This window comes from Mercenaria mercenaria, chromosome 12 (genome assembly GCF_021730395.1).
Source record: "Mercenaria mercenaria strain notata chromosome 12, MADL_Memer_1, whole genome shotgun sequence".
Taxonomy (NCBI): Eukaryota; Metazoa; Mollusca; class Bivalvia; order Venerida; family Veneridae; genus Mercenaria; species Mercenaria mercenaria.
The window spans coordinates 25,160,654-25,186,760 of NC_069372.1; the positions used below are offsets into that span (position 1 = coordinate 25,160,654).

Consider the following 26,107-nt stretch of genomic DNA (forward strand, 5'->3'; position numbering starts at 1 on the left):
AAAACAATAAACCTGATGAAAAACATAGCAACAACAGCCGTCAGTGAATAACTTTGACAGTTATTCATCAATGAAAAACCTATAAACAAGTTACACTTTAGTTAGGCAATTTTATTTGGCATTAAATGCTGTTTAACATGATAATATCATTAGAAAGGCGACAAACGGATTTTTCCAGGTCTGAACAGTGAATACCAGTATTCATCAGAAAACTTAGAGACAATTAACTTCACGTTTTCACACCATTTTGGCGAACAATTATCAGACAGAAATAGTAATTTGACAAATTGAGCAACTTAGCTATGAATATTATTTTATCAAGGTAAGCACACCACAGAAAAATGTTTACAATGCTATTAAAAACAGATGATGGTTTTCAGGGATATCACCTATATAAACTATCATCTACATAACCTGTCCTTAGCACTAAGTCAGAACTCTATACAATCTGTCCTTAGCTTTGAACTATCATCTATATAATTTGTCCTCAGAACAAAACTATTATCTAATCTACATAATCTGTTCTCAGCACTGAATTAACATCTACATAATCTTTCCTCAAAACTGAATATCATCTACAATAACTGTCCTCAAAGCAAAACTGTTACTTACATCATCTATACTTAGAACTGAACTATCACCTACATAATCTGTCCTCAGAACAAAACTATCATGCACTTAAACTGTCCTCTGAACTTTCAACCATATAATCTGGCCTCAGCACTGAACTAGAAGATGCTTTTGTAGAAAAGCTTATGTCTCCCCCCAATGCTTAGTTGTATATGCAAGAAGTCAATACGGAACAAGAGCGGAAGTCAAGAGACACTGATGGTTGGCTGCAATAGGGATCATCTACTTGGCATGTCCAGTCATCCCACTAGTTTCAACATTTTGGGCCTAGTGGTTCTTAAGTTATTGAATGGAAAGTGCTTTCTTTGTTAAGGCCCCTGTGACCTTGACCTTTTATAGAATGACACCAAAAACAATAGGGGTCATCTACTCTGTAAGTCCCATTATCCTAGGAAGTTTGGAGGTTCTCGGTCAAATGGTTCTCCAGATATTGAACGGAAATGAAGTGTGACGGACGGAAGGACGGACGGACAGGGCAAGAACAATATAATTCTGTCCTCAGAATTGACCTTAGCGAATATGCTTGTTATAGTTTTTGAATGGGTTTAACCCCAAACAAAACTAACCCTTACCATGCTGGATATGACTGATTCTGCCTTTGCGACCAGTGCAGATCACTGTTCACCATTCAGTCAGTAACTTTTTGGTAAACACCCCTTTTAACAATTAATGGTATTGTCCAAATTGAAAGATGGACAAGTTCATTATAGAAATTTACCAGAGTACGGGTTAAGGAAACAAGAACAAGTTCAAGAATGCTGACCTGCCATTAGGCAGTTTCAAGAACAAGCAAAGAAACACCCAGATGCTGCAGTATAGAGACTGGTTTTCAAACTTTGCTTTGCTTTATCTGCTCCCTTATTTGACAACTTCTTCACATGAATCAGAGGTGGAGACAAATATCTGGAATATATCTGACAGAACTATGGTTGCACACTGATTTACACACAACCGTCATAAGACAAAGTCGTCTACAGGGGGGAAATAATCAACAAATACGAACATCTGAAAGAAGCTAAAATGAGACCACTTCAAATGCCTGTAAACAATTTATTATAGCTTTTTGACAGGAAATAAGCATATCGAATATCTCAGAGCAGTACCTTTCATAACCTATGTGCCAATATATATCAAAATCCCCCAACAGAGTTATGGACAAGACTGTGAAAAAAATCCTTTGATTTTCAGATGATCCCCTGTCTCAAAACTGGCCTACATTTTATAAAGATAAACATTCTGAAAAAGTTTCATGAAGATAGAAAAATGTGGCCTCAAGAATGTTAACAAGTTTCTCTATTATTTGATCAAGTAACCTTATTTCTGACCCAGTATTTAACTCATCCGAGATTTTCTTCAGGAAAACATTCTGACTTATTTTCCTTAATATTGGGTCAGAATGTGACCTCTAAAGTGTTAACTATTAAAAGTATGAACAATGAATGATGCATAGTTGGCCAAGTAAATGAAATGCAACAGCGATCATCTAGGTCATCTATATGGAAATGGTTTTCAATGTTCATGTCCCTGTGGTCTTGAGGTTGGGAGACATACTACTCACTAAGTGCAATCATCTTAGAATGTGTCAAGCTGCTGGGTCAAGTTGTTCTCAAGTTATTTTCATGCCTCTTGACCTTTGATCTATAAATCCTAAATTCAATTGGGGTCATCTACTCTGCATGTCCAAATATCCTAATGAAGTTTCAAGGTTCTGGGTCATGTGGTTCTCTAGTTATGGATTGGAAGCTGTTTTCACATTTCAGGGCCATGTGACCTTGACCTTTGACCTACTGACCCCAAAATCTTTTAGGGTCATCTGCACAGCATATCAAATAGTCCTTTGTAGTTTCAAGGTTCTGAGTCAAGAGGTTCTCAAGTTATTGACTGGAAACGGTTTTTCATGTTCTGGCCCCTGTGACCTTGACCTTTGACCGAGTGACCTCAAAATCAAGAGAAGTCATCTACTCAGCATGTCCCATCATCCTGTGAAGTTTCAAGGTTTTGGGCCAACTGGTTCAGAACTGGTTTTCTGGCCTGTAACCTTGACCTTTAAAACAGCGGCCCCCAAGATAAATAGGTGTCATCTATTCTCCGTGTCCAATCATCCTATGAAGTTTCAGCTTTCTGGGTCAAGTTGTTTTCAAATTAATTTTGGAAACAGTATTCCATGTTCTTGTCCCCGTTACCTTGACCTTCAACAACTGACCCCAAAATCTATAAGGGTCATCTACTTAGCATGCTCAATCATCCTATGAAGTTTCAACGTTCTAGGTAGAGTGGTTCTGAAGTTACTGACAGGAAATGGTTTTCCATGTTCTGGCCCTATCAACCTTGATCTTTGACTCCAAAATCAATAGGGGTCATCTACCCTGAAGGCCCTATCAACCTATGAAGTTTCAAAGGTCTGGGTCAAGTAGTTCTCAAGTCATGCATCGGAAATAGGTTTCCATGTTCTGGCATCTGTTACCTTGAACTTTGATCGAGTGACCCAAAAATCAATAGGTGTCATCAAATCTGTAAGCCCTATCACCCTATGAAGTTTGAAGGTTCTAGGTCAAATGGTTCTCCAGTTCTTCATTTTTAAAGTATTTACTCTCCATATATACAAAATTCAAAGGATAATAGGAATAATACCGTTATCTCCAATGTTGCATTCAGTTTGAGATCAGAACCAAAACAAGAGCTGTCCGAAGACAGCGCGCTCCACTATTCAGAGATTTGACAGTAAAATGAATATATGTCTGAATAAGAGACCTCTACTTTAAAAGGAAGATACACCAAGGGGCATAATTCCATCAAATACACAAATTTGAGTTATTAGGATTGTTACAACACATGCAGATGATGATGATAAAGCCTAATTTTGAGTTTCAAGTCATTATCTTATATAGTACCAAAGTTATGTCCAGAAAACGAAGTTTGTAAAAAATTTAAGTATAAAAGGGGCATAATTCGGTCAAAAATATAAATCAGAGTTATGGGGATTGTTACCACAAAGTAGATGATGATGATAAAGATACATTTTAAGTTTCAAGTCTTTATCTTATATTGCATTAAAGTAGTATCCAGAAAGCGAAGATTGCAAAAAAGTTTAAGTACAAAAGGGGCATAATTCTGTCAAAAACACAATTAGAGTTATGCCTAACATGCAGATGATTATAAACAAATACTTTTAATTTCAAGTCATTATCTTTTAAAGTACCAAAGATATGTCTATAAACAAAGCTTTCGAAAAATTTTACATGAAAATAATACAAAGTATAAACTCCTTGGTGACCTTGACCTTGGGTATAATGGGCCCAGCCCCTATACATACTTTGTTTGTGTGCTGGACAATGTTAATGTGAACTTACAGTATGATAAATAAAAGTAACAAAGATATGACAGAAAAACAAAAGTTGCCGAAAAACTTTAACCTTAAAAATAACCTAAGTATAAGACCTTGGTGACCTTGACCTTGGGTATAATGGGCCCAGTCCCTTTACATACTTTGTTTGTATGCTGGACAATGTTTATGTAAAGTTACAGTAATATATAAGCAATAGTAACAAAGATATGACAGAAAAACAAAGGTACCCGAAAAACTTTAACCTTAAAAATAACCTAAGTATAACAGCTTGGTGACCGTGACCTTGGGAATAATGGGCCCAGTCCCTATACATACTTTGTTTGTATGCTGGACAATGTTTATGTAAAGTTACAGTAAGATATAAGCAATAGTAACAAAGATATGACAGAAAAACAAAGATACCCGAAAAACTTTAACCTTAAAAATAACCTAAGTATAACAGCTTGGTGACCTTGACCTTAGGTATAATGGGCTCAGCCCATACACATATATTGTTTGTATACTGGACAATGTTTATGTGAAGTTACAGTAAGATATAAGCAATAGTAACAAAGATATGACAGAAAAACAAAGGTTGCCGAAAAACTTTAACCAAGAAGGGTCACGCCGATGCCGGGGCGAGTAGTATAGCCCCCCTATTCTCCAAATAGTGGAGCTAAAAAGGTTCTTGCTGAGAGTGTCATCTAGCCTGACAAAATCCATGAGAGCTGAATGATCATTTCAGATCAGGGTACTGTTTTTACAACCCTTTCACTTTAAACCTTCAACTATTCCTGTTGTTACATGAGCCAGAATAGACTAAAATTTAAGGCAAATAAGGTGGTCTGAAACTACATTATTGAAACATGGTATATTATGTCAAAATGTCATCATCACTCATACTTGACGTCATATTTAAAGTGTGTAGTCCCACCAATGGTTATTTTTCTTTATCTAACTTGTGTTGAACACATTTACATTCGTTTGTGAAAGTTGTTTATCAGCAGAGCAACAGATAAGCTGCGTATTTGCGTAAATACCCCATTTAAATTTGAAGAATACCCAGTAGATTTAATTTTATTGCGTATCAAAACTAAAAAAAAAACAAAATACCAAATTCTCATCCCGATGCGAGCGTATCTTCGGAATAGTAACTGATTCGTCCGCGTATGTCTACTATCCGAACAATTTTACACTTGTCAGCTGTATCAGTCTCGGACACTCGATAACAGTGATGCAGTCCGAAGCAATCTTACTTTTTCATCTGTATCTGTCACGGAAAGCGTCTATTAGCAAAATGGCGTTAAAACTGGGAAGAAAAAAAGTTTCAGAGGAATTAAAGCAGCCTAATGTAATAACTAATTTTTTCTCAGATGGGGAGAAGGACGTTAAACGTATATTGAATGATATTATTTCTAGCTGGGTGAGTTATTCACCTGTAAACGAAGGTAACTCATTTGCAAAGTGTCATATGACTGACTGACTAGGACTAGGTGTAAATATCATTCTGAAATTAAAGTTACTGTTACTTTGAATCCAGACAAGAGCATAAGGTGTTTACAAAGAGAATTTAATTCAGGACTGATTGAGATTTTTTCCCTATATTATAAGTTCCAGAAAAGAAAATGAGAAACTAGGCATAGATGTTTAATATTTAAATAATATAAGTAAATATTATTCTTGTTTGAATCTTGAGTGTTTGTTTGAATACAGCACAAGACATGTGCAAATCCTTCAACTTAATATAAGAAGTTAGTATCTTTCACTTTGTTTTTCAGTTCCATATAAATATGATAGTTCCACTAAAATGCATGGAAATCCAATACAAGTGAAAATCATGGGGTAACATCTGCTGGAATACCCAATTGATTTTAGGCCATACCCAATTAAAACCAATTCATTATGAAAGCTTATAACTGTTGCTCTGTAATATCAAACAGAAAATTTACAACTTACAAGTATATAATTAAGAGCTCAATATCTGCACCCATGGAGAATAAATATGTGAAAAAATGAAAAGAAGAGGGTCATGATGACCCTGAATCGCTCACCTGGGTAATATGAGCCACATGATTAAAATGGCAACTGATGCTAAATTATTAGAAAGAAGGTCAGTAGGTCACATTCATGGTCACTGAAAGCCAGTTTTAAGATTGGTGTGTAAAACTGTACATGTCATCCAAATTTCAAGACTTTATCTTAAACAAGGAGCTGCGTTCAATACAAAGCAACCTAAGTCCAAAACAAGGTCAAGGTCAAACTGAGGTCAGGTGATGTTTGAAGATGAGGAATGGTCACAGGTTACATCTGTATTAGTATCAATTCATTCTTGTAAGCGGTATTGATGCTAGACGAAACGGTCCCATTTGGTTAACCAAGAGATGGCCCATGTAAAGCAACCTAAGTCCAAAATGAGGTCAAGTCAAGGTCAAACTGAAGTCAGGTGAAGTCAGTGACTCATACCCCCACAATACAGTCTTGTCACAGAAGAATGGCAACCATAAGGAATCTTAAAAATACTTTGGAGTACTTCATCCTGGGCTTCCACATATAAGTAATACTAGTATAATACTAGTATAATTAGAGATACACTAAAAGCGAATACAAAAAAGTGTCTTACCGACCCATGTTACCATGGAAAAATGTTTTTATTTTTTACATAGGACTTATAATAAAAAAGTAAGAAAAATACCTAAAATATTGAAAATCTAAAAATAGGATTTCTAAAAAAAGACTAATTCCTGGAATTTAAGGGGAAGAAACTCAGTACAAAGGTTAAAAAAAGGTTACTTCCCTTTGGCTCTAAGCCAATCAGAATGAGATATAGTGAAAATACATCAAAATTAACCTTAAATTCTAGGTAAAAGGGGACACAATTCAAGAAAAATAGTGTCAGAGTTATGCACCTTGTGTCACATGATGTGGGTGATGAGGTGGAACATCTATTTTAAGTCTGAATCAAATCCATTCAGTAGTAATTGAGATATAGTGAAAATACATCAAAATTAACCTTAAATTCTAAGTAAAAGGGCATAATTCATGAAAAATTGTTGTCAGAGTTATGCACCTTGTGTCACATGATGTGGGTGATGAGGTGGAACATCTATTTTAAGTTTGAATCAAATCCATTTTGTAATAATTGAGATATAGTGAAAATACATCAAAATCAACCTTAAATTTAAAGTAAAAGGGGACATAATTCATAAAAAATTTATGTCAGAGTTAAGCACCTTATGTCACATCATCTGGGTGATGAGGTGGAACAACTATTTTAAGTTTGAATCAAATCCATTTTGTAATGACTGAGATATAGTGAAAATACAACAAAATTAACCTTAAATTCTAAGTAAAAGGGGACATAATTCATGAAAACTTGGTGTAAGAGTTATGCACCTTGTGTCACATGATGTGGGCACATGATGTGGGTGATGAGGTGGAACATCTATTTTAAGTTTGAATCAAATACATTCAGTAGTAACTGAGATAAAGTGAAAATACATCAAAATCAACCTTAAATTCTAAGTAAAAAGGGGCATAATTCATAAAAACAAGAGCTGTCGGAGGACAGCAACGCTCGACTATTCAACAGCCTTGTCAGTGACAAGTGTGTGAAGTTTCAATCCATTCCAATTAGTGGATACTGAGATATCAGATTACATACAAAAATTTAACCAAAAACTGCTAAGTCGAAAAAGGGGCATAATTTTGAAAAAAAAAAGAGTAGAGTTATGGGACTTGCTTAGTGCATGTCAGATCATGACAGTGAACAAGTATGTGAAGTTTCAATCCATTCCCATTAGTAAGTACTGAGATACCAGCTTACATACAAAACCTTAACCAAAAATTTCTAAGTCGAAAAAGGGGCATAATTTTGTAAAAAAGCAAAATAGAGTTATGGAACCTGTGCAATGTAGGTCAGTTCATCACAGTGAATAAGTGTGTGAAGTTTCAATCCATTCACACAAGTGGTTACTGAGTTACCAGCTTACATACAAAACCTTAACCAAAAATTTGTAAAAAAGCAAAATAGAGTTATGGAACCTGTCTAATGTAGGTCAGTTCATCACAGTGAATAAGTGTGTGAAGTTTCAATCCATTCCCACAAGTGGTTACTGAGTTACCAGCTTACATACAAAACCTTAACCAAAAATTTCTAAGTAGAAAAAGGGGCATAATTTTGTAAAAAAGCAAAATAGAGTTATGGAACCTGTGCAATGTAAGTCAGTTCATCACAGTGAATAAGTGTGTGAAGTTTCAATCCATTCCCACAAGTGGTTACTGAGTTACCAGCTTACATACAAAGCCTTAACCAAAAATTTCTAAGTAGAAAAAGGGGCATAATTTTGTAAAAAAGCAAAATAGAGTTATGGAACCTGTGCAATGTAAGTCAGTTTGTCACAGTGAATAAGTGTGTGAAGTTTCAATCCATTCCCACAAGTGGTTACTGAGATACCAGCTTACATACAAAACCTTAACCAAAATCGGGACGCGGACGCGGACGCCGACGCATGGGCGAGTGCAATAGCTCACTATTCTATGAATAGTCGAGCTAAAAATGGTGTCAGAGTTATGCACCTTATGTCACATGATGTGGGTGATGAGGTGGAACATCTATTTTAAGTTTAAATCAAATCCATTTAGTAATAACTGAGATATAGTGAAAATACAACAAAATTAACCTTAAATTCATGAAAACTTGGTGTCAAGAGTTATGCACCTTGTGTCACATGATGTGTGTGATAAGGTGGAACATGTATTTTAAGTTTGAATCAAATCCATTTGGTAATAACTGAGATAATAGATTTCATGACGCGACGGGACGGGACGCGACGGGACGCGACAAAACTGACTCCTATATACCCCCCTCAAACATGTTTGGTGGGGGTATAATTAAACAGTCTAAGAAATATGATCTGATAATTTTTGAAGTATTTATTCCTATATAACTCATATAACAAGTGACCCCCAGGGCGGGAGCCTCTTTTCACCCCAGGGGCATGATTTGATTAATCTTGTTAGAGATCCACTAGGTAATGCTACATGCCAAATATCAAAGACCTAGGCCTTGAACTTTCAGACAAGAAGATTTTTAAAGTTTTTCCTATATAAGTTTATGTAAAATTTGTGCCCCCCGGGGCGGGGCCTCTTTTCATCCCAGGGGCATAATTTGAACAATCTTCGTAGTGGACCATTAGATGATACCAAATGCCAAATATCAAGGCTCTACACCTTGCGGTTTTGGACAAGAAGATTTTTAAAGTTTTTTTCCTATTTAAGTCTATGTAAAACTTGTTACCCCCGGGGTGAGGCCTATTTTCATCCTAGGGGTATAATTTGAATAATCTTCAAAGAGGACCATTAGATGATGCCATATGCCAAATATCAAGGCTCTTTGCTTTGCGGTTTTGGACAAGAAGATTTTTAAAGTTTTTCTTTTCAGTTGCCACGGCAACAAGAGTTCTGCATGGAATTCAATTCTTTGAATAATTTTGAAAGGGGGCTACCCAAGGATCATTCCTGTGAAGTTTGGTGTAATTCTGCCCAGTGGTTTTCTAGAAGAAGATTTTTTTAGAAAATGTTGACGGACACACGGACATTGAGCAGTCACAAAAAAAGACTAAACTAAAAATGTGTCCATGGGACACAGATGCCCCCACTACATGACAAAGAACACAGATCAACTTTGGGAAAACAATACGCGCGACAAAACATTAAAATGACAATTTTTTCCTAGGTCAGGGACCATAACTCCTACAATACTGAATGAATCTGGACACGAAATCCCAGGTGCACAACTGCACATGCTGACCAACATTCCTGTAAACTTTCGTGACCCTAGGTCAAATACTTTTGGAGCTACGTGCGACACAACATTAAAACGACCAATTTTTAACTAAGTCAGGGGCCATAACTCCTACAAGACTGAATGAATCCGGATGCGAAACCCCAGGTGCAAAACTGTACGTGCTGACCAACATTCCTGTAAATTTTTGTGACTCTAGGTCAAATACTTCTGGAGCTACGCACGACACAACATTAAAATGACCAATTTTAACTAAGTCAGGGGCCATAACTCCTACACGACTGAATGAATCCGGACGCGAAACTCCAGGTGCACAACTACACATGCTGACCAACATTCCTGTAAACTTTGGTGACTCTACATCAAAAACTTCTGGAGCTAGGTGCGACACAACATTAAAATGACCAATTTTTAACTAAGTCAGGGACCATAACTCCTACACGACTGAATGAATCCGGACGCAAAACCCCAGGTGCACAACTGCACATGCTGACCAACATTCCTGTAAACTTTGGTGACTCTAGGTCAAATACTTTTGGAGCTACGCGCGACACAACATTAAAATGACCAGACCAATTTTTTACTAAGTCAGGGGCCATAACTCCTACACGACTGAATGAATCCGGACGCGAAACCCCAGGTGCACAACTACACATGCTGACCAACATTCCTGTAAAGTTTTGTGACTCTACGTCAAATGGAGCTAGGTGCGACACAACATTCTCAGGACGGACGAACGGAAGGACGGAAGGACAAGGGCAAATCTATATGCCCCCCCAAAGTGGTGGCATAAAAACACATGCAAGGGCCGTAACTCTTAAGATCAACAGAAAGGGAACAAAAGCAAATTTAACTTATACATCCTCACTATACACTGCATAATATCAGCTCATTCTCCAATTTACCCTCACCTCTGCCCTATCATTATCATCTAGCATATTTTCCCTCAGAATTATTACATAACTCTGCCATGTTATCACTTCATCAAATACTCTAGCTCCTGCATTAGTCAATTTGTTATATGTGGCACCAGGCAGACATTATAATGTTTTACTCACATACCGGAAATACACATTCTTTTCACACTGTCATTCATAGCAAAATCTAGTCATTATCACTCATATGTCAAAATCATGTAATGCTTCATATCTCTATGTTAGTTTAAAAAGGTGAAACATAGTTCTTTCGGAAAGTGAGTTACAAATTGTACAAAGAAATGACAATATAGTAATACAAGAGTATACGCATAGGCCAGGGCTCCGGAAATTTGCTGGTTTCTTGATTTTGTTGCCATTTTTTAACTTGTCAGACTTAATCATAAAATGAAAAGATGAAAAAAATCAGGTCTGAAAATATGGAAGAAAAGTGTAAAATTTGGTCTAAAATCCGAATACATGACCACCTCCCAATCAGGAAATTGCTGATTGCACCCTCAGATCATCACTAAACATGTAAATTGTTCAGATTGACACCTTGGTATTCGGTCCTTAATCAGCATGTGTGACTTAAGTGTTGGTGCAAGCATGTGTAAGTGTTGGTGCAATATGTCCTTCAATGTTTAAAACAAGCCGATTACAATGTATTAAATGCTTGGACTGGAACCAATATCTTTGGATTCAGACCATTAGCGGACTTTAGAGCAAGTAATTGTTTTAATTACTTTTGAATTTGACCCACTGTTTTACAGCAGTTTTGTACGTTTTAACAAGAGTGCCAGAATGTCACAATATACGCCCGTCACAGCGAATTTCTTTACTCTAGCACCTGTATTTCCAAATGGAATTTTAATTTTGTGGTTGTTTAGTAATCATTGTAAGTCTTTTGTTTTTCTAAGTCCACAAAAAACTCTTACCAGGTAGAGATACCTTAAAATACACCTAAAATTTGAAAGTAACATCTACTATGTTGTACCACAAAAAAATGGTCTTGTTTTTTCCCTACGGTCAATTATAAAAAAGTTACTATATAAGTTATTTATAGTAACAACTAAGGGAAGGTAATCTTAAAAAAAAAAAAAAAAAAAAAAAAAAAAAAAAAAAAAAAAAAAATTGGAAGTCCACACAAAAATCTTTACCAGGTAGAGATTGGTCAAAATACACCTCATAATTGGATGTAGCATGCATGTTGTACTACAGAAAAGTGGTCTCGATTTTTCCCTACGACTAGTAATGAAAAAGTTACAATATAAGCTATTTATAGTAACAACAAAGGGAAGTAATTCTAAAGAAGGGAACTGCGCATGACACTTCGTCTCATGATGGTGTATAATTGTGCCAAGTTACATCAAAATCCCTCTATGCATGAAGAAGAAATGCTTCGGACAGTCATTCTTGTATCTGACCTTTGGCCTCTAAGTGTGACCTTGACCTTAGACCTAGGGACCTGGTTCTTGCGCATGACACTCCGTCTTGTGGTGGTGAACATTTGTGCCAAGTTATATCAAAATCCCTCTATGCATGAAGAAGAAATGCTCCGGACAAAGTTTGCATTGTTGTATCCTTTGACCTCTAAGTGTGACCTTGACCTTAGACCTAGGGACCTGGTTCTTGCGCATGACACTCCGTCTCATGATGATAAACAATTGTGCCAACTTTCATCAAAATCCCTCTATGCATGAAGAAGATATGCTCCGGACAAAGTTTTCATTCTTGTATCCTTTGACCTCTAAGTGTGACCTTGACCTTAGACCTAGGGACCTAGTTCTTGCGCATGACACTCCGTCTCATGATGATAAACAATTGTGCCAACTTTCATCAAAATCCCTCTATGCATGAAGAAGATATGCTCCGGACAAAGTCATACTTGAATTTGACCTTTGACCTCTAAGTGTGACCTTGACCTTAGACCTAGGGACCTGGTTCTTGCGCATGACACTCCGTCTCATGATGGTGAACAACTGTGCCAAGTTTCATCAAAATCCCTCCATGCATGTAGAAGATATGCTCCGGACAAGGTCTGTGGACGCCGCCCGAAATCCGCCCGCCTGGGGCGTTCCCATAATACGTCCCGTTTTTCAAACGGGCGTATAAAAAATCTGAAAACAATACATTATTATTACACCAGATTTATATAGCGCCCTTTTCATGATCAATTTCACGTTCAAAGGCGCTTTACTTAGTTCAAATGCAGCCACACAGGGTGCATAATTCATCCTCTACTAGTAAAGACACAGAGCGATCTGACCAGAGGGACAGAGAGAGACAAACTTTCACAAAGCCCCCACGACAGAGAGATCAGAAATCAGATACAGGCTTGTCCAGCTAACTTAGCCTAGCTCGTTGCGAATAGACAGCCTGGTTCTTTAACGTACCCAGTGTATAGCACTGATACACGCAAGGATTGCCTGGGTTCCTGACCAGTACACCTCTAGTTGGGTGGGAAACACTGAAAAGCGTTTCTGAAAATTCCCGAGTAGCTGCCGGGGATCGAACCCCCGACCTCAGGATTGGAAGGCCAGTGTGCAAACCACTGAGCTATCCGTACACCCTTCTTCGAAGGGGGGCATAATAAGGATCTGAGTGATCAAAATGGAGAACATTAAAAGTAGTGTTTACTGAATATTAGTAAAACCTTGCCATTCAAACATGTGTACATAAGTTAATTCATCAAACATCTTTAGACGATGCATAGAGATTTCCTAGCATATTGAAATCTCAAGCTCTCTATGATGGCAGTCTGCATACATGTCAACATTTTTGAAAAACAATTCTTCTGAAGCTTGTATTTTTATGTTGGAGGAAATTTCAAAACTGTAAAGCCTCACTATGCAAAAATACCACAAAATTGTACTACCAAACTTACTTCTGTTTTTTGGCTGGTTCATTCTGTCCTGTACTGTTACATGTACATTTTACAGGTAGACTTTCTGTACAACATTCTGTGTCATCCTCATACTTTATACCTAGGTGTCTTCTCTTCTTACCCTACAATTCATTATTGCAAACAGTTTTTAAACATATGTTTCTGTATGTCTTAAAATGAGCCAATGTTGCCAAGAGCAAGAAGTGGATTTGTGATACATTTTGACACTATAAATAGCCCTTATCAAAATGCCCTTTTTTAAAATACATTACATATGAATGCAGAACAAGGTTAAAAAAAAAAGATTATAATTCAACTTTGTTTGCTCGAATTCAGATAATTCAATCACCACCCTTCACTTGAACTCATCGTCAGGTCCCAGCAAAACCCCTGTATAATGTATAATTGTTCCAACACTTTAACTACCGATTACTCAAACTAGTTTTGCCTGTCCGGTCCTGTTCGAGTGAACAAAGTTTGACTGTATTACTAAAATTAGAACTAAATTATCTCATACTGACCTTAGCAAATCAAATCTTAACATTCCATTACATGTTTATGAGTTTTCTTGATAAACATTTACAAATGACCATAGTTTCAAAGACTTGCAGTTCATCTTTGAACCGTGCCCTTAACTAAACAACAGGAAGAAATGCTAAGCCTTATAAAATGATCAATTTTCACAGTCTCCCTCACCTGTGCCACACTTGGTGTTCGCATCTTAGACGAGGGTTTAAAATCGTCATCGTCATCTTCACATTTCATATCATCATCACTCAGTTCTATAACTTTGTCATCTCCTGTTAATAAAAAGCTGTGCTGTATACATCCGTGGTTAGAATAATTTGTAATAATTTGACAGAATGTGAAAAAACAGTTGATCTGTGCCACTACTGTTTATGTTTCCAGTAGGAAACTGGAATTACAGTATCTTAAAAAGCGACACGGCAAAATGATAACCTGTGCGAAATTCGTGGGAAGACAGTCTAGCAGTGCCACTGAAGCCATTATGTTTAACTTTGCAAGGCTTGAATGAGACTGATGTAAAGTAAGTTGGTTGTAAAAACTTGCCAAATACAATTACGGATGTTTTTACCCTAATTAACCCTTAGCCTTTTGGCGGCAAGTGATTTTGCCTTTGCGACCAGTGCAGACCAAGATCAGCCTGCATGGATCCTGCACATCCGTGCAGACTGATCATGTTCTGCACTGTTCGCTATTCAGTCAGTAAATTTTCAGCGAACACCCATTCGAATAATAAATGGTACTGCCCAAATTGAATGATGGACCAGTCCATTCTAAAAATTTAGCAGGGCAAGGGTTATTTATTCACTGAGATATTTTTGAGTGATTTATCGGAGTAGAAAGACACTTACCTTTATTCGCACTGTATCCGGGCTTCGACTCTGGCGAGTATTCTGTGGACCTTTTACTATCAGCAGCACCACACTGGCAAGGTTTACTGCAGCCACCTAATATTTCCAAGATAAAGCAGGAAAATGACATAACAAGTAATAAATCTAGGTGATTCATCAATTTATAAAGCTAAGTACAAGCTGAAGTGAAGCCAGTATTTCTACTTTTAGGATACACCCCTGTCGTGGCAAAATCTGATTTTGACTAACAGTATACTTGTCCATTTTTGCCAAGAGCTATTTTCTACTTGTCTGTATAATGGTTATATTGTAAAATATGGTGAAATCCTACTGTCCATACAGGCTCTGATCCAAGCTGGGCATGTCAGACAATTGGTTTTGCCACCGTTGCACTACATCATTGTTTTAAGTTTTGAACAAGAGCACTGCCTTGCGGGTGCTGACGCTCATCTGATTTTTTTTGTACAATAGAAATATTGTCCTACCCATGATTTTCTAAGTCTAAAAAGGGCCATCATTTTTGCAAAAAGCAGGATAGAGTTATGTTTCTTGATGTACAGTGTCCACTTATGATGGTGAAAAACTGTTGCAAGTTTTAAAGCAATAGCTTTGATAGTTTATGAGAAAAGTTGACTTAAACATAATACTCAACCAAGAAAATGATTTTCTAAGTCCAAAAGGGGCAATAATTATTGCAAAAAGCAGGATGGAGTTATGTTGCTTGCTGTACAGGGTCAGCTTATGATGGTGAACAAGTGTTGCAAGTTTCAAAGCAATAGCTTTGATAGTTTAAGAGAAAAAGTTGACCTAAACATAGAACTTAACCAAGAAATCTGATATTTTCTAAGTCCAAAAGGGGCCATAAATCTTGCAAAAAGCAGGATGGAGTTATGTTTCTTGCTGTACAGGGTCAGCTTATGATGGTGAACAAGTGTTGCAAGTTTTAAAGCAATAGCTTTGATAGATTAGGATAAAAGCTGACCTAAACATAAAACTTAACCAAGAAATCTGATATTTTCTAAGTACAAAAGGGGCCATAAATCTTGCAAAAAGCAAGATGGAGTTATGTTTCTTGCTATACAGGGTCAGCTTATGATGGTGAACAAGTATTCCAAGTTTCAAAGCAATAGCTTTGATAGTTTAGGAGAAAAGCTGACCTAAACATAAAACTTAACCAGGCAACGCCGACGCCGACAACCGCTCAAGTGATGACAATAACTCATCTTTTTTTTCTCAAAACATCAGATGAGCTAATAACTAAAATGATTCTAAGTAAGATACCCAAAAGTTACTGCAGATTCTTATTAAACAGTTATCTGGAATTTCATATGTACTAATCGCCAAACATTAAATTCTTAGAGAAGGAAGTTTTTCATGTATACCAAAGACATGTAACATATGGCAAGTACATCCATAATGCTGATGGTACAACATTGTTCGCTCGATATTTGACCGATCCGAATTCGAGAGAACAATGTTGGACCATCAGTTCTTATTTCAGTCCTGGTGTCACAAAAGAAGGTGCAGTCATAACCCAAGTGAGACTCAAACCAAAAACCTCAGGGTTACAGAGCAGATACCTCAAACAGTACATTTACTCGGGTGGTGAAAAAAAGATATACCTGTGCTAGCAGCAAGATTTTCCCTCGTGATCTTCTCATTTTGAGCTACCTGCCAAGCTAATGCTGAGCATAAAAGGGCCAAACTTTTTCCACTTCCTGTAGGGCTCTCCAGCAAACTGTTTTGTTTCCTCTCTAAACCCTTTATCACCTAAATATATATACAGGTGAGTCTGACATTTACCATAAAACAAGAGCTGTCTCCATAGGATGACACATGCCCCTGATGGCACTTTGAATGAATAGTTATGGCCGATGTTAGAGTTTAGGACCTCTGACCTACGCGCGACACGTCGTCTTACTGTGGTACACATTCATGCCCAATAATTTTAAAATCCATGCATGAATGACAAAGATATGGACCGGACACGCCCATCAATGCACTATCATGTGACCTTGACCTTTGAGCTACGGACCTGGGTCTTGCGCGCGACACGTCGTCTTACTGTGGTACACATTCACGCCAAGTTATTTGAAAATCCGTCCATGGATGATACAGATATGGACAGGACACGAAAATTGCGGACAGACTGACAGACGGTTCAAAAACTATATGCCTCCCTTCGGGGGCATAAAAATAGCATTATACTTTTTTTTATAGACCTATATTTATATAAAAGCATGCTATAAATGTAGAACTGACTACAAATTTTTGTAAAGGCAACTTCCTTTTCACACAATGAAGGTTTCAATATGAAGCAGATTTCTATTAAGGCAAATATATAAGATAATGGCAATAATTTATTACGGGTTGGCTTCCAGACCAATTAAGTTAGTTACATGTATATACTGTTATAGAAAAAAATCAAAAACATTTGGAATATTCTTAAAGACGTAATAATGTATATTTTTCAATAAATTTTGTGTTTTGTTTCCTTAAAGTTAAAATATTCATATAAACATTTCCTGAATGAGCTATGCGTTTGTATAACGGCATATTTTATTAAAGAAAGAAAAAACTGGAGCTTTCTTACTGTGTGTGTTATAGGCACAATGAAACTTTATTATTTAGTCTTAAACTCTTAATGCAATTTCTGTGACTTACCCGGTCCATCATACCAAACTGTGATGGGTAAGGTTTGCATGGAAACACAACCTTGACCCCACTGATGGTCACTGTCCTTTCATCAGGGCTAGACATTCTCCTTCTGCTGTCTCAATAAATCCTGAAATAATTCATACAATTAAGGTAATGGGTAAGTCAGGCAGGCAAGCAATCCAGAGTTGAAAACTCAATGCAGTCCACTACCAGCCAGATATATATCTACTGACACTGCCTCGGTAGCCTAGTGGTAGAGCATCCGCTTCAAGTGCGGGAGGTCATGGGTTCGATCCCCGGCCGCGTCATACCAAAGACGTAAAAAATAGTACTAGTAGCTTCCTCGCTTGGCGCTCAGCATTAAGAGGATAGTGCTAGGACTGGTCAGACCAGTGTCAGTATAATGTGACTGGGTAGGGTATCATGCCACGTGTCTATGGCGTGATATTCCAGTGAGGCAACACTATAAAGTTGGGCATTTTGCTCACTGCTACAAGTAGACACCGTCGTTTATAAGACTGAAAAATTGTTGAAAAGACATTAAACCCGAACACACACACACACACATATATCTACTGGACAATATCACATCATGAAGATGTAATTAAAGCAAATAAAATATCTGGTACATTTCAAGGAATATTTTCAAGTACTATGGCAATGAAAACAACAAAATCTGCCAGGGCAGGTAAGAGCAAGATTCTCGGCATGCACAAGTGTTTACATTGCCAAGCTGGGCTCAATCCACTTCTGTTGGTTTAAAAATGGTGTGAGAGTTACCTTGTCTTTTTTATTTAAGGAAGTGGCTATTCATACGGTACCTTAATAATAGCTTCTCAGGCTATTCGTAGTCCAACTGATTTGACATGATCCTAGGAAATATTGAGATAATTTTTTCATATGGGCAATATCCCCACTCGCGTCAAACACTCAAAAGACAAAAATAGTTGAAGCAATTTCCAATGAAATTTTCATCACTTCAACAGTCAGGGGTGTAACTGTTTTAAGTTATGTAACCTATTTCAGTTACTTTTTCAAGCATTTTATAACCTGTATTAGTTATAAAATATAGTTAACTCAGGTAAGTTATTTAAAAAAAGTCTTTTTGCTGTTTTCACAAAGTGACCTTTAAAGTGAAATTAGTAGCAAACTGAGGTTAATCAAATTCTCTTTTAGTCTGAGCATGACCTGATAAGCATAATGGGATAATAATGAGATATTAAAAGTTTTATAGCTTTAAAGCTTTTGCGTAAAACTTTATCAGCCTTGCGTAAAATTTTTTACTGCATAGCTGGAAAGATAAAAGGTCAAGGATTCAGGAAATAATTGCATTAGTCTCTTTCAAAATGAGGAAATGGCACAGGAGGGCTTTGTAATATTTTATGATAACTGAAACAAGTTATGGAAGTTTAACCAATAACTCAGATGGGTTACAAATTGCGATAACTTGAAACAGTTACACCCCTGACTGTTCAAAGCGTTTTACATGATATAGGTTTAAATGCCAAGTATTTCACGAATTGGCCATAAATGATAATAAAACTTACATATATCAAAAGGGATTCAATTCCTCATTGACTTACTGGTACTGATGATAAACCCGAACAGAAAATGAGGTTTTTTACCTGTAACTTTTTTATTTCTGCAAATTGAAATCAATGGTCGGTATCAAAATAAAGCTTAACCTTTGCTGAAAACTTTACATAATTCAAATTTATATTTAGTAAGAAAACTCACACGAAGTGAGGGCCTGAAAGGAGTATGTAAAAAGGGGACTTTATGAACGTTGACTGATGATAAATTCGAACCCTGTGTCATTTACAAAATTTTCTTGGTATTATTATATTGAAACTTTCCCCAAAAAGCTGCAACAGTCATTCCTGATCAAGTAATGAAAAGTTAACAAATGTCAGGCCTTCATGTTTCGAAAGTGAGCATGTGCAAAAAACACCCTCTTCCCCAGTAATTTTGGATAAATAGTTTTTATACAAATTTATGTAAGTCATTTATTTATACAGAATATTTACCAATTTTGTTTTTGTTTACACCAGTTGGTGTTGTAAGTGGAAACTATTAGATGGTGTGTTCAATTTTATAAATAACCGATTGCAATCGAATATTTCCAAGGAGTTCAACTTTATCATCTGTCCGGGTTTATCATCAGTACCAGTATGTAAAAATTATCAAATAATATCCAAAATTACAAATTTTCTGGTGATTTAAACCTATGTCTAACTGTACACGATTAACATTTACCGTGTATACTCGCTAATATGCACAAGCAATAAAACCAATAACTTTAAATGACTGTGTACTGTGATTCATCCTCCATTATTTTGGTCCTTCAAAGTTTTAACGTTTAGATTGCCACTCACAAATATATTTCTTGACAATCTGAACGTCAAATTATTTTGACTGAGGCTGTATGTACAACTGTCCCATAGGAATAGTGAGATAGCCCGGTGGCTATTCGTATGGCAGTTTTGTATTACATTGTACTGAAGTCATTCAACTGATATATTTTCAACCGGGACCTTACGAATAGCCACTTCCTTTTTTTTTAATATCATCGGCCAATTATGATATTTTAAAAGCAGTTTAATCGGAACCTGTGGGTTATTTCGTAACTATAAAAGTAAAGAATTTCAAATATGAAAAAATAATGGTCAAATCACGGCATGTAGTCAACAAGTCAGCTATATGTCCAGCCGCAAGGTACATGTAATTAGCAGATCTATGCCAGTCAGAGCAACTTTAGAGAAAGATTTTTTGTTTGATTTCCTAAAAATAAAATGACTGTATATTTTCAGTACCTACGCATCTGAATTCTGACTAATCAGACGATAAACCACACGGTGGCCTTAGTAATCTGATAAATGAAAATGCACAACAGACGAATACACTTCCACGTCACGAAAACGTGTGACAAATCGTTTGTCAGCACTTTTGTTTTTAAATATGTTTTCGTTACTTGCTGTTTTCAGATGTATTCATTATGATGCATAACTTTGATAACAATAAGTAAGTTTCACAAAATACATATGAATATTCTTTTTGCAATAATGAATTTGTTTACCAATTTTTTCTCAACTCAAAGTTGGCGCCATGTTTCTTGTTTATTTTCCTCCGGCAATCTCCGTTAATCTTCGCAACTTTCCGTAGCGGAGAAATGTGCTTAACGTGATCGAATTTTTTTCCTCAGTGTATAATTTGATTAAACCTTTATTTTTTCAAAACTTCAAAATACACTTAGCAAATAAAAGAGAAAGGGTCGTTTGTTCTATTTTGTACTAGACTGATTTGAAAAAACAACAACAAACAAACAACAACAAAAAACAATTCTCTCACACTTGTAAATTAGTCTATGAGAAGTCTTCAGAAGAACATTTTTGCGAATAGAAATTTATATACAATGTAGATTTTAATGAAACTTCTCACAGTCGTAAATAATATGGCATTTGATATGGTGAAATAAATTATATAGGTCGAGACCTGTGTGCTTGTTTTTGAGATAGGGGTTTTTTTTTTGCCAAAGATTAAAGAAAGCCGCGCTTTGAAAGCTGCCTTTAAGACGTTTTTTTTATTTTGGAATTATTTACTTGTCAGGTGTTTTAATATCATATTTTAACTTCAGAAAGACGGTAGACCTAACATTGCCGTTGTAATAAATTTACTCATCGGTTGCCATTAGTTCATTTATGATTTTCATTGTTGATTTCATTTCCGTACGCCAAATCCAGACTTTTTTCTACGTTTTCAGGATAAATGACGTTACGCCATTACTTTTGGTTTACTAAAACGTGCAGAACTACCTTAAACACACATAATACAAAACGAAAAAGCACACTGCAAAAAGCAAAAATCTAAATGAAGATAATGACTGAAAGCAAAACCCCGGACTATATAAAAGATATCGAATTTGGTTTTGAAAAAAAAAAAGCAAAAAAGATCTTGCAAAAAGTAAAAAGCAAAGCTGACAAAACACGGAAATCTCGGAATTCACGGAAATTATACATACTACACACTACACACGTTCCTCACACTGAAGCTATGCAGTGGTACATGTGTGGATGTGTACATCGTAAAATATACATGAACAAAGCAACACTAGGGTGGCTAATCCACGTGACATTCGGACATATCGTACCAATTCGGGTAACCTTTTGCCCATATTTTCCTTACTGATAACTTGACGGATTTTCGTAACATAAAGTGCGTCGAAGACAGCAAAATGAGTGCTTCCCTCCGTATAAAGCGTTTGCCCTCAGTTCTCAGTACTTTTCTCAAACATTTCGTCCAAATGCTTTTCTTGGACTGTGTTGATAACGTGTTGTTCGAATTGTTTGAGAAAAGTACGAAAAACTGATTGCAGACGTTTTGTGCTGTGGAAAGCACTCATTTTTCATTCTTCGACGCTCTTTATCTTATGAAAAATACAGGCAAAATGTTACATGAATCGGGATACAATCAATCTTTACATACGGTAACCATAAATGGCTAGCAAGAAATATCAAACTTTTGCCCCTTCCAAAGTTTCAAAACATGTATTGATTTAGAGTATATTTCAAGACAATAACATTTGAGCCGCACCATGAGAAAACCAGCATGGTGCATTTGCGACCAGCAAGGATCCAGACCAGTCTGCGCATCCGTGCATCCGTGCATTCCTGTCAGGATCCATGCTGTTCGCTAACGGTTTCTCTAATTGCAATAGGCTTTGAAAGGGAACAGCATGGGTCCTGACCAGACTGCGCGGATGCACAGGTTTGTCTGGATCCATGCTGGCCGCAAATGCTCTGTGTTGGTTTTCTTATGGTGCAGCTCATTTTTCTTGACGATTATACATAATATTGATACCTTTAAGGATACACTTTTCAGCTGTGTATCTTGCTTGGCACCTTAGCCTACTTGGTTCCGTTTGGCATCCTTAATACATGTAAGTTTTAGCTATTGAAACAAATAACAAAGTACCTACACTTTCTTTACCGATACAATATCTATGTATATATTGCATTTGCCTTATTACATATGAAACATTTCTAAAGAAATGCATTATACGAGATCATAAAAGAGGCATATAGGTATACGCTGGAAATTTATTCCTTTAGTGGAGAAATGCTTTCTGATAAAGTGACTAATCTAGTAAATAGATATTGAACCCAACATTGGTTTATTGCAGATTCTATTTTGTGTTCTATGTATGCTTTTGAGATAGCGAACTTGAAGCTAGGTCTGTTGTTTACAATTTCGGTAAAGAAAATTAGCTATGGTTATTACACTTATTTGCTTTGTGGTAATCTGTAAAATAAGTCACACATCTGGTAAGTTTTCGTCAATTCCATTGACTGCAACTGATCATTTCAGTGTCACTCTAAAACAAAAACGGGGTTAACTTGCTAGTCAGCGGCCAATCGTGAAACATCGGGTATTTCTGTATTCTCCGTATAATTGCGTAGCATAAAGATTGTTCAACTTAACCGAGACTGTCAAGGAAGCATTCTGGTATACCATTAACCAATTACGCAAAGAGGAAACTACTTTCATTTAGAAAGAGGGACTTTGAGCTACTATAATTGCAATAGATGGTTTTCAGCTTGCCAATGCATACAATTGCTCGCTCAGAAGGTAATATGTGTGGATGTGTTCATCGTAAAATATACATGAAGAAAGCAACAGGGTGGCCAATCCACGTGACATTTGGATACCGTACCGATTCAGGTTTTTTTTTTCTTATATTTTCCTTATTACTTGACGGATTTTCATAACATAAAGTGCGTCGACGACAGCAAAATTAGTGCTTCCATCCGCACAAAGCGTTTGCCCTCAGTTCTCAGTACTTTTCTCAAACACTTCGTCCAAATGCTTTTCGTGGATTGTGTTGATAACGTGTTGGACGAATTGTTTGAGAAAAGTACTAAAAACTGATTGCAGACGTTTTGTGCGGAGGAAAGCACTCATTTTTAGCTCGACTATTCAAAGAATAGTAGAGCTATTGGACTCGCCCGTGCGTCGGCGTCGGCGTCCGCGTCGGCGTTGCCGTCCCGATTTGGTTAAGTTTTTGTATGTAAGCTGGTATCTCAGTAACCACTTGTGGGAATGGATTGAAACTTCACACACTTATTCACTTTACTAAACTGGCATACATTGTACAGGTTCCATAACTCTATTTTGCTTTTTTACAAAATTATGTCCCCTTTTCGACTTAGAAATTTTTGGTAAAGGTTTTGCATGTAAGCTGGTATCTCAGTACCCACTAAAGGAATTGGATTGAAACTTCACACACTTGTTCACTGTCATCATCTGACATGCACTAAGCAGGTCCCATAACTCTACTTTGCATTTTTTCAAAATTATGCCCCTTTTTCACTTAGAAATTTTTGGTTAAGTTTTTGTATGTACGCTGGTATCTCAGTATATACTTATGAGAATTGATTGAAACACACCTGTTCACTGTCATGAGCTGACATGCACTTTGCAGGTCCCATAACTCTGCTTTGCATTTTTTCAAAATTATGCCCCTTTTTCGACTTAGCAGTTTTTGGTTAAGTTTTTGTATGTAAGCTGGTATCTCAGTATCCACTAATAGGAATGGATTGAAACTTCACACACTTGTCCACTGTAATGAGCTGATATAAAACACTATGCAGGTTCTATAACCCTGTTTCCCTTTTGTACAAAATTATGCCCCTTTTTAGACTTTTGTATTCATTCAATTGAAAAGGCTGTTGAATAGTCGAGCGTTGCTGTCCTCCGACAGCTCTTGTTCATTCTTCGACGCTCTTTATCTAAAAATCCGTCAGGTAATAAGAAAAATACAGGCAAAATGCTACACGAATCGGGACATTTTCTGTAGGCGTCACTTTTGAACGGCCAGGAGCAGATCACTACTGGTGTACCACTGTTAGTCACAACAGGTAAAGGGCAATATAAATAAATGTTATCGTCGCTCTACATTTTATTAACAGATGTCATATAATGAAAATGCAAATTTTCTAAAAATTATGTATGCATACACGCGTTAATACATTTTTTATTGTATCTACAGACAAAGCTACAATGCAACAATTTGGAATATAGGACGAGGAAAATAAGCATCTTTCACCGTCGCTCTCCCACTCCACTATATATCTATGGGTGATACGGTCCGCCAGTTAAACTGGGAGTTTAAATGTACACTACGACTAATTCTTTGGTATAGAATTTCATCTTAATCAGTTCATTTTCATAAGGTGACACTTTATATATAAAAGTTCAATTTCCAAGGAAAAACAGCAGTAGACTTCCGAGTTTTTTTTTTAATAATCATGATTTTACTGACTTATATATATATATAACATTTCTGTCGAGCATTATTTGTTCCCTTCCCGCGCTTAAGCTACAAAACAACGTAGTTGCACTTTGTCATGAATTCTAAGAATATCTAAACCTTACCATGGCAAGATTTTTGCCATGGACTTGCCATGGCAGATTCTTTGCCATGGCAAAATCTTAAAAAATGAGATAAAGTTATAAAGTTATAATTCTATCTGTGCACATGTCCAGTAATAGAGAAAACATGTTTTCCCCAGAAAATTAGAGAATAAATTGCCATGGCAAAATGATAAAATTTCTTGCCAAGGCAAAAGGCCGATTTGCCATGGCAAAATCAATCGTTTTTGCCATGGCAAATGCAATCTTTCGATACAGATTTACAAAACAGGAGTATTGAAATGAAATAAATTCATACTATTTTTGAAGCAGGTTAGTAAATACAACAATTTAAAACAGTTTTCATTTTTGTGAAGCGCATATGAATATATGCTGAAATTGCCAAATACCGACATGGCAAAAAAAAAAAATACCAGCGGCTATTTATATATACTTACAAACGCCATGAATTTGTCTACATATTTCCATTGGGGTGGAGTTGGGGCGACTACCAATTAAAACTTCAAACTTTCAGGTTGTCACGGTTGTTTTTGCGACTAAAAAAACTTCGCGGAAAGAGACCAATCGCGGAAGTCTAATTTAGCTTATAAAAAAGCTTATTTAAATAGCGCAAAACCATTCAAGGTTTACAGTATTTGATGTGTCTATTTTATTTTGTACTAAACATTAATGAAAAATGAAATGCAAACACGGTTTTCGACATGTTCCTTACTGTAGCTATGTCTCAGAATCTGCAATGTTGAACCTCACCTTTCATTTTCCGTGAAAATCCCGAGAAGGGTCATGCCAATATGCCAACCATTATTTGTTTAGGTCGACGACACAGAAAAGAAGCATTTAGGCCAACTGTGATTAATGTATGTAAAATAAACAACAACATGAAAGGTCTCACTAGTTGTAAAATAATATTCTGACAAATGAATACATCTCAAATACATCTCAACAAGACGAGCGCATTTCTGGATGTTTAGCCCTTTTTTACATCCGCAAACCTCCGCTCAATTTTATTTTAGAGTAGCACCACAACATTTAGATCATAAAGCATTTCTTAGCTTTTGTTGGCAGAGGAAGACGCCAGATATCCCT

The 26,107-nt window shown here is 36.5% G+C and overlaps 1 protein-coding gene across 1 annotated transcript; it reads right to left on the reverse strand.

Annotated features, from left to right (window-relative positions):
• Positions 1-1,409: 1,409 nt before the first annotated feature.
• On the reverse strand, positions 1,410-20,751 carry LOC128547517 (Fanconi anemia group J protein homolog). The gene is made up of 7 exons (XM_053520484.1): positions 20,670-20,751; positions 17,600-17,720; positions 16,558-16,705; positions 14,936-15,031; positions 14,256-14,359; positions 13,560-13,681; positions 1,410-1,533 (listed from the first exon to the last, which is right to left on the reverse strand). Exons 2-7 carry the CDS (start codon positions 17,693-17,695, stop codon positions 1,410-1,412), a joined length of 690 nt encoding a protein of 229 aa, XP_053376459.1. The 5' UTR covers positions 17,696-17,720; positions 20,670-20,751.
• Positions 20,752-26,107: the final 5,356 nt, after the last annotated feature.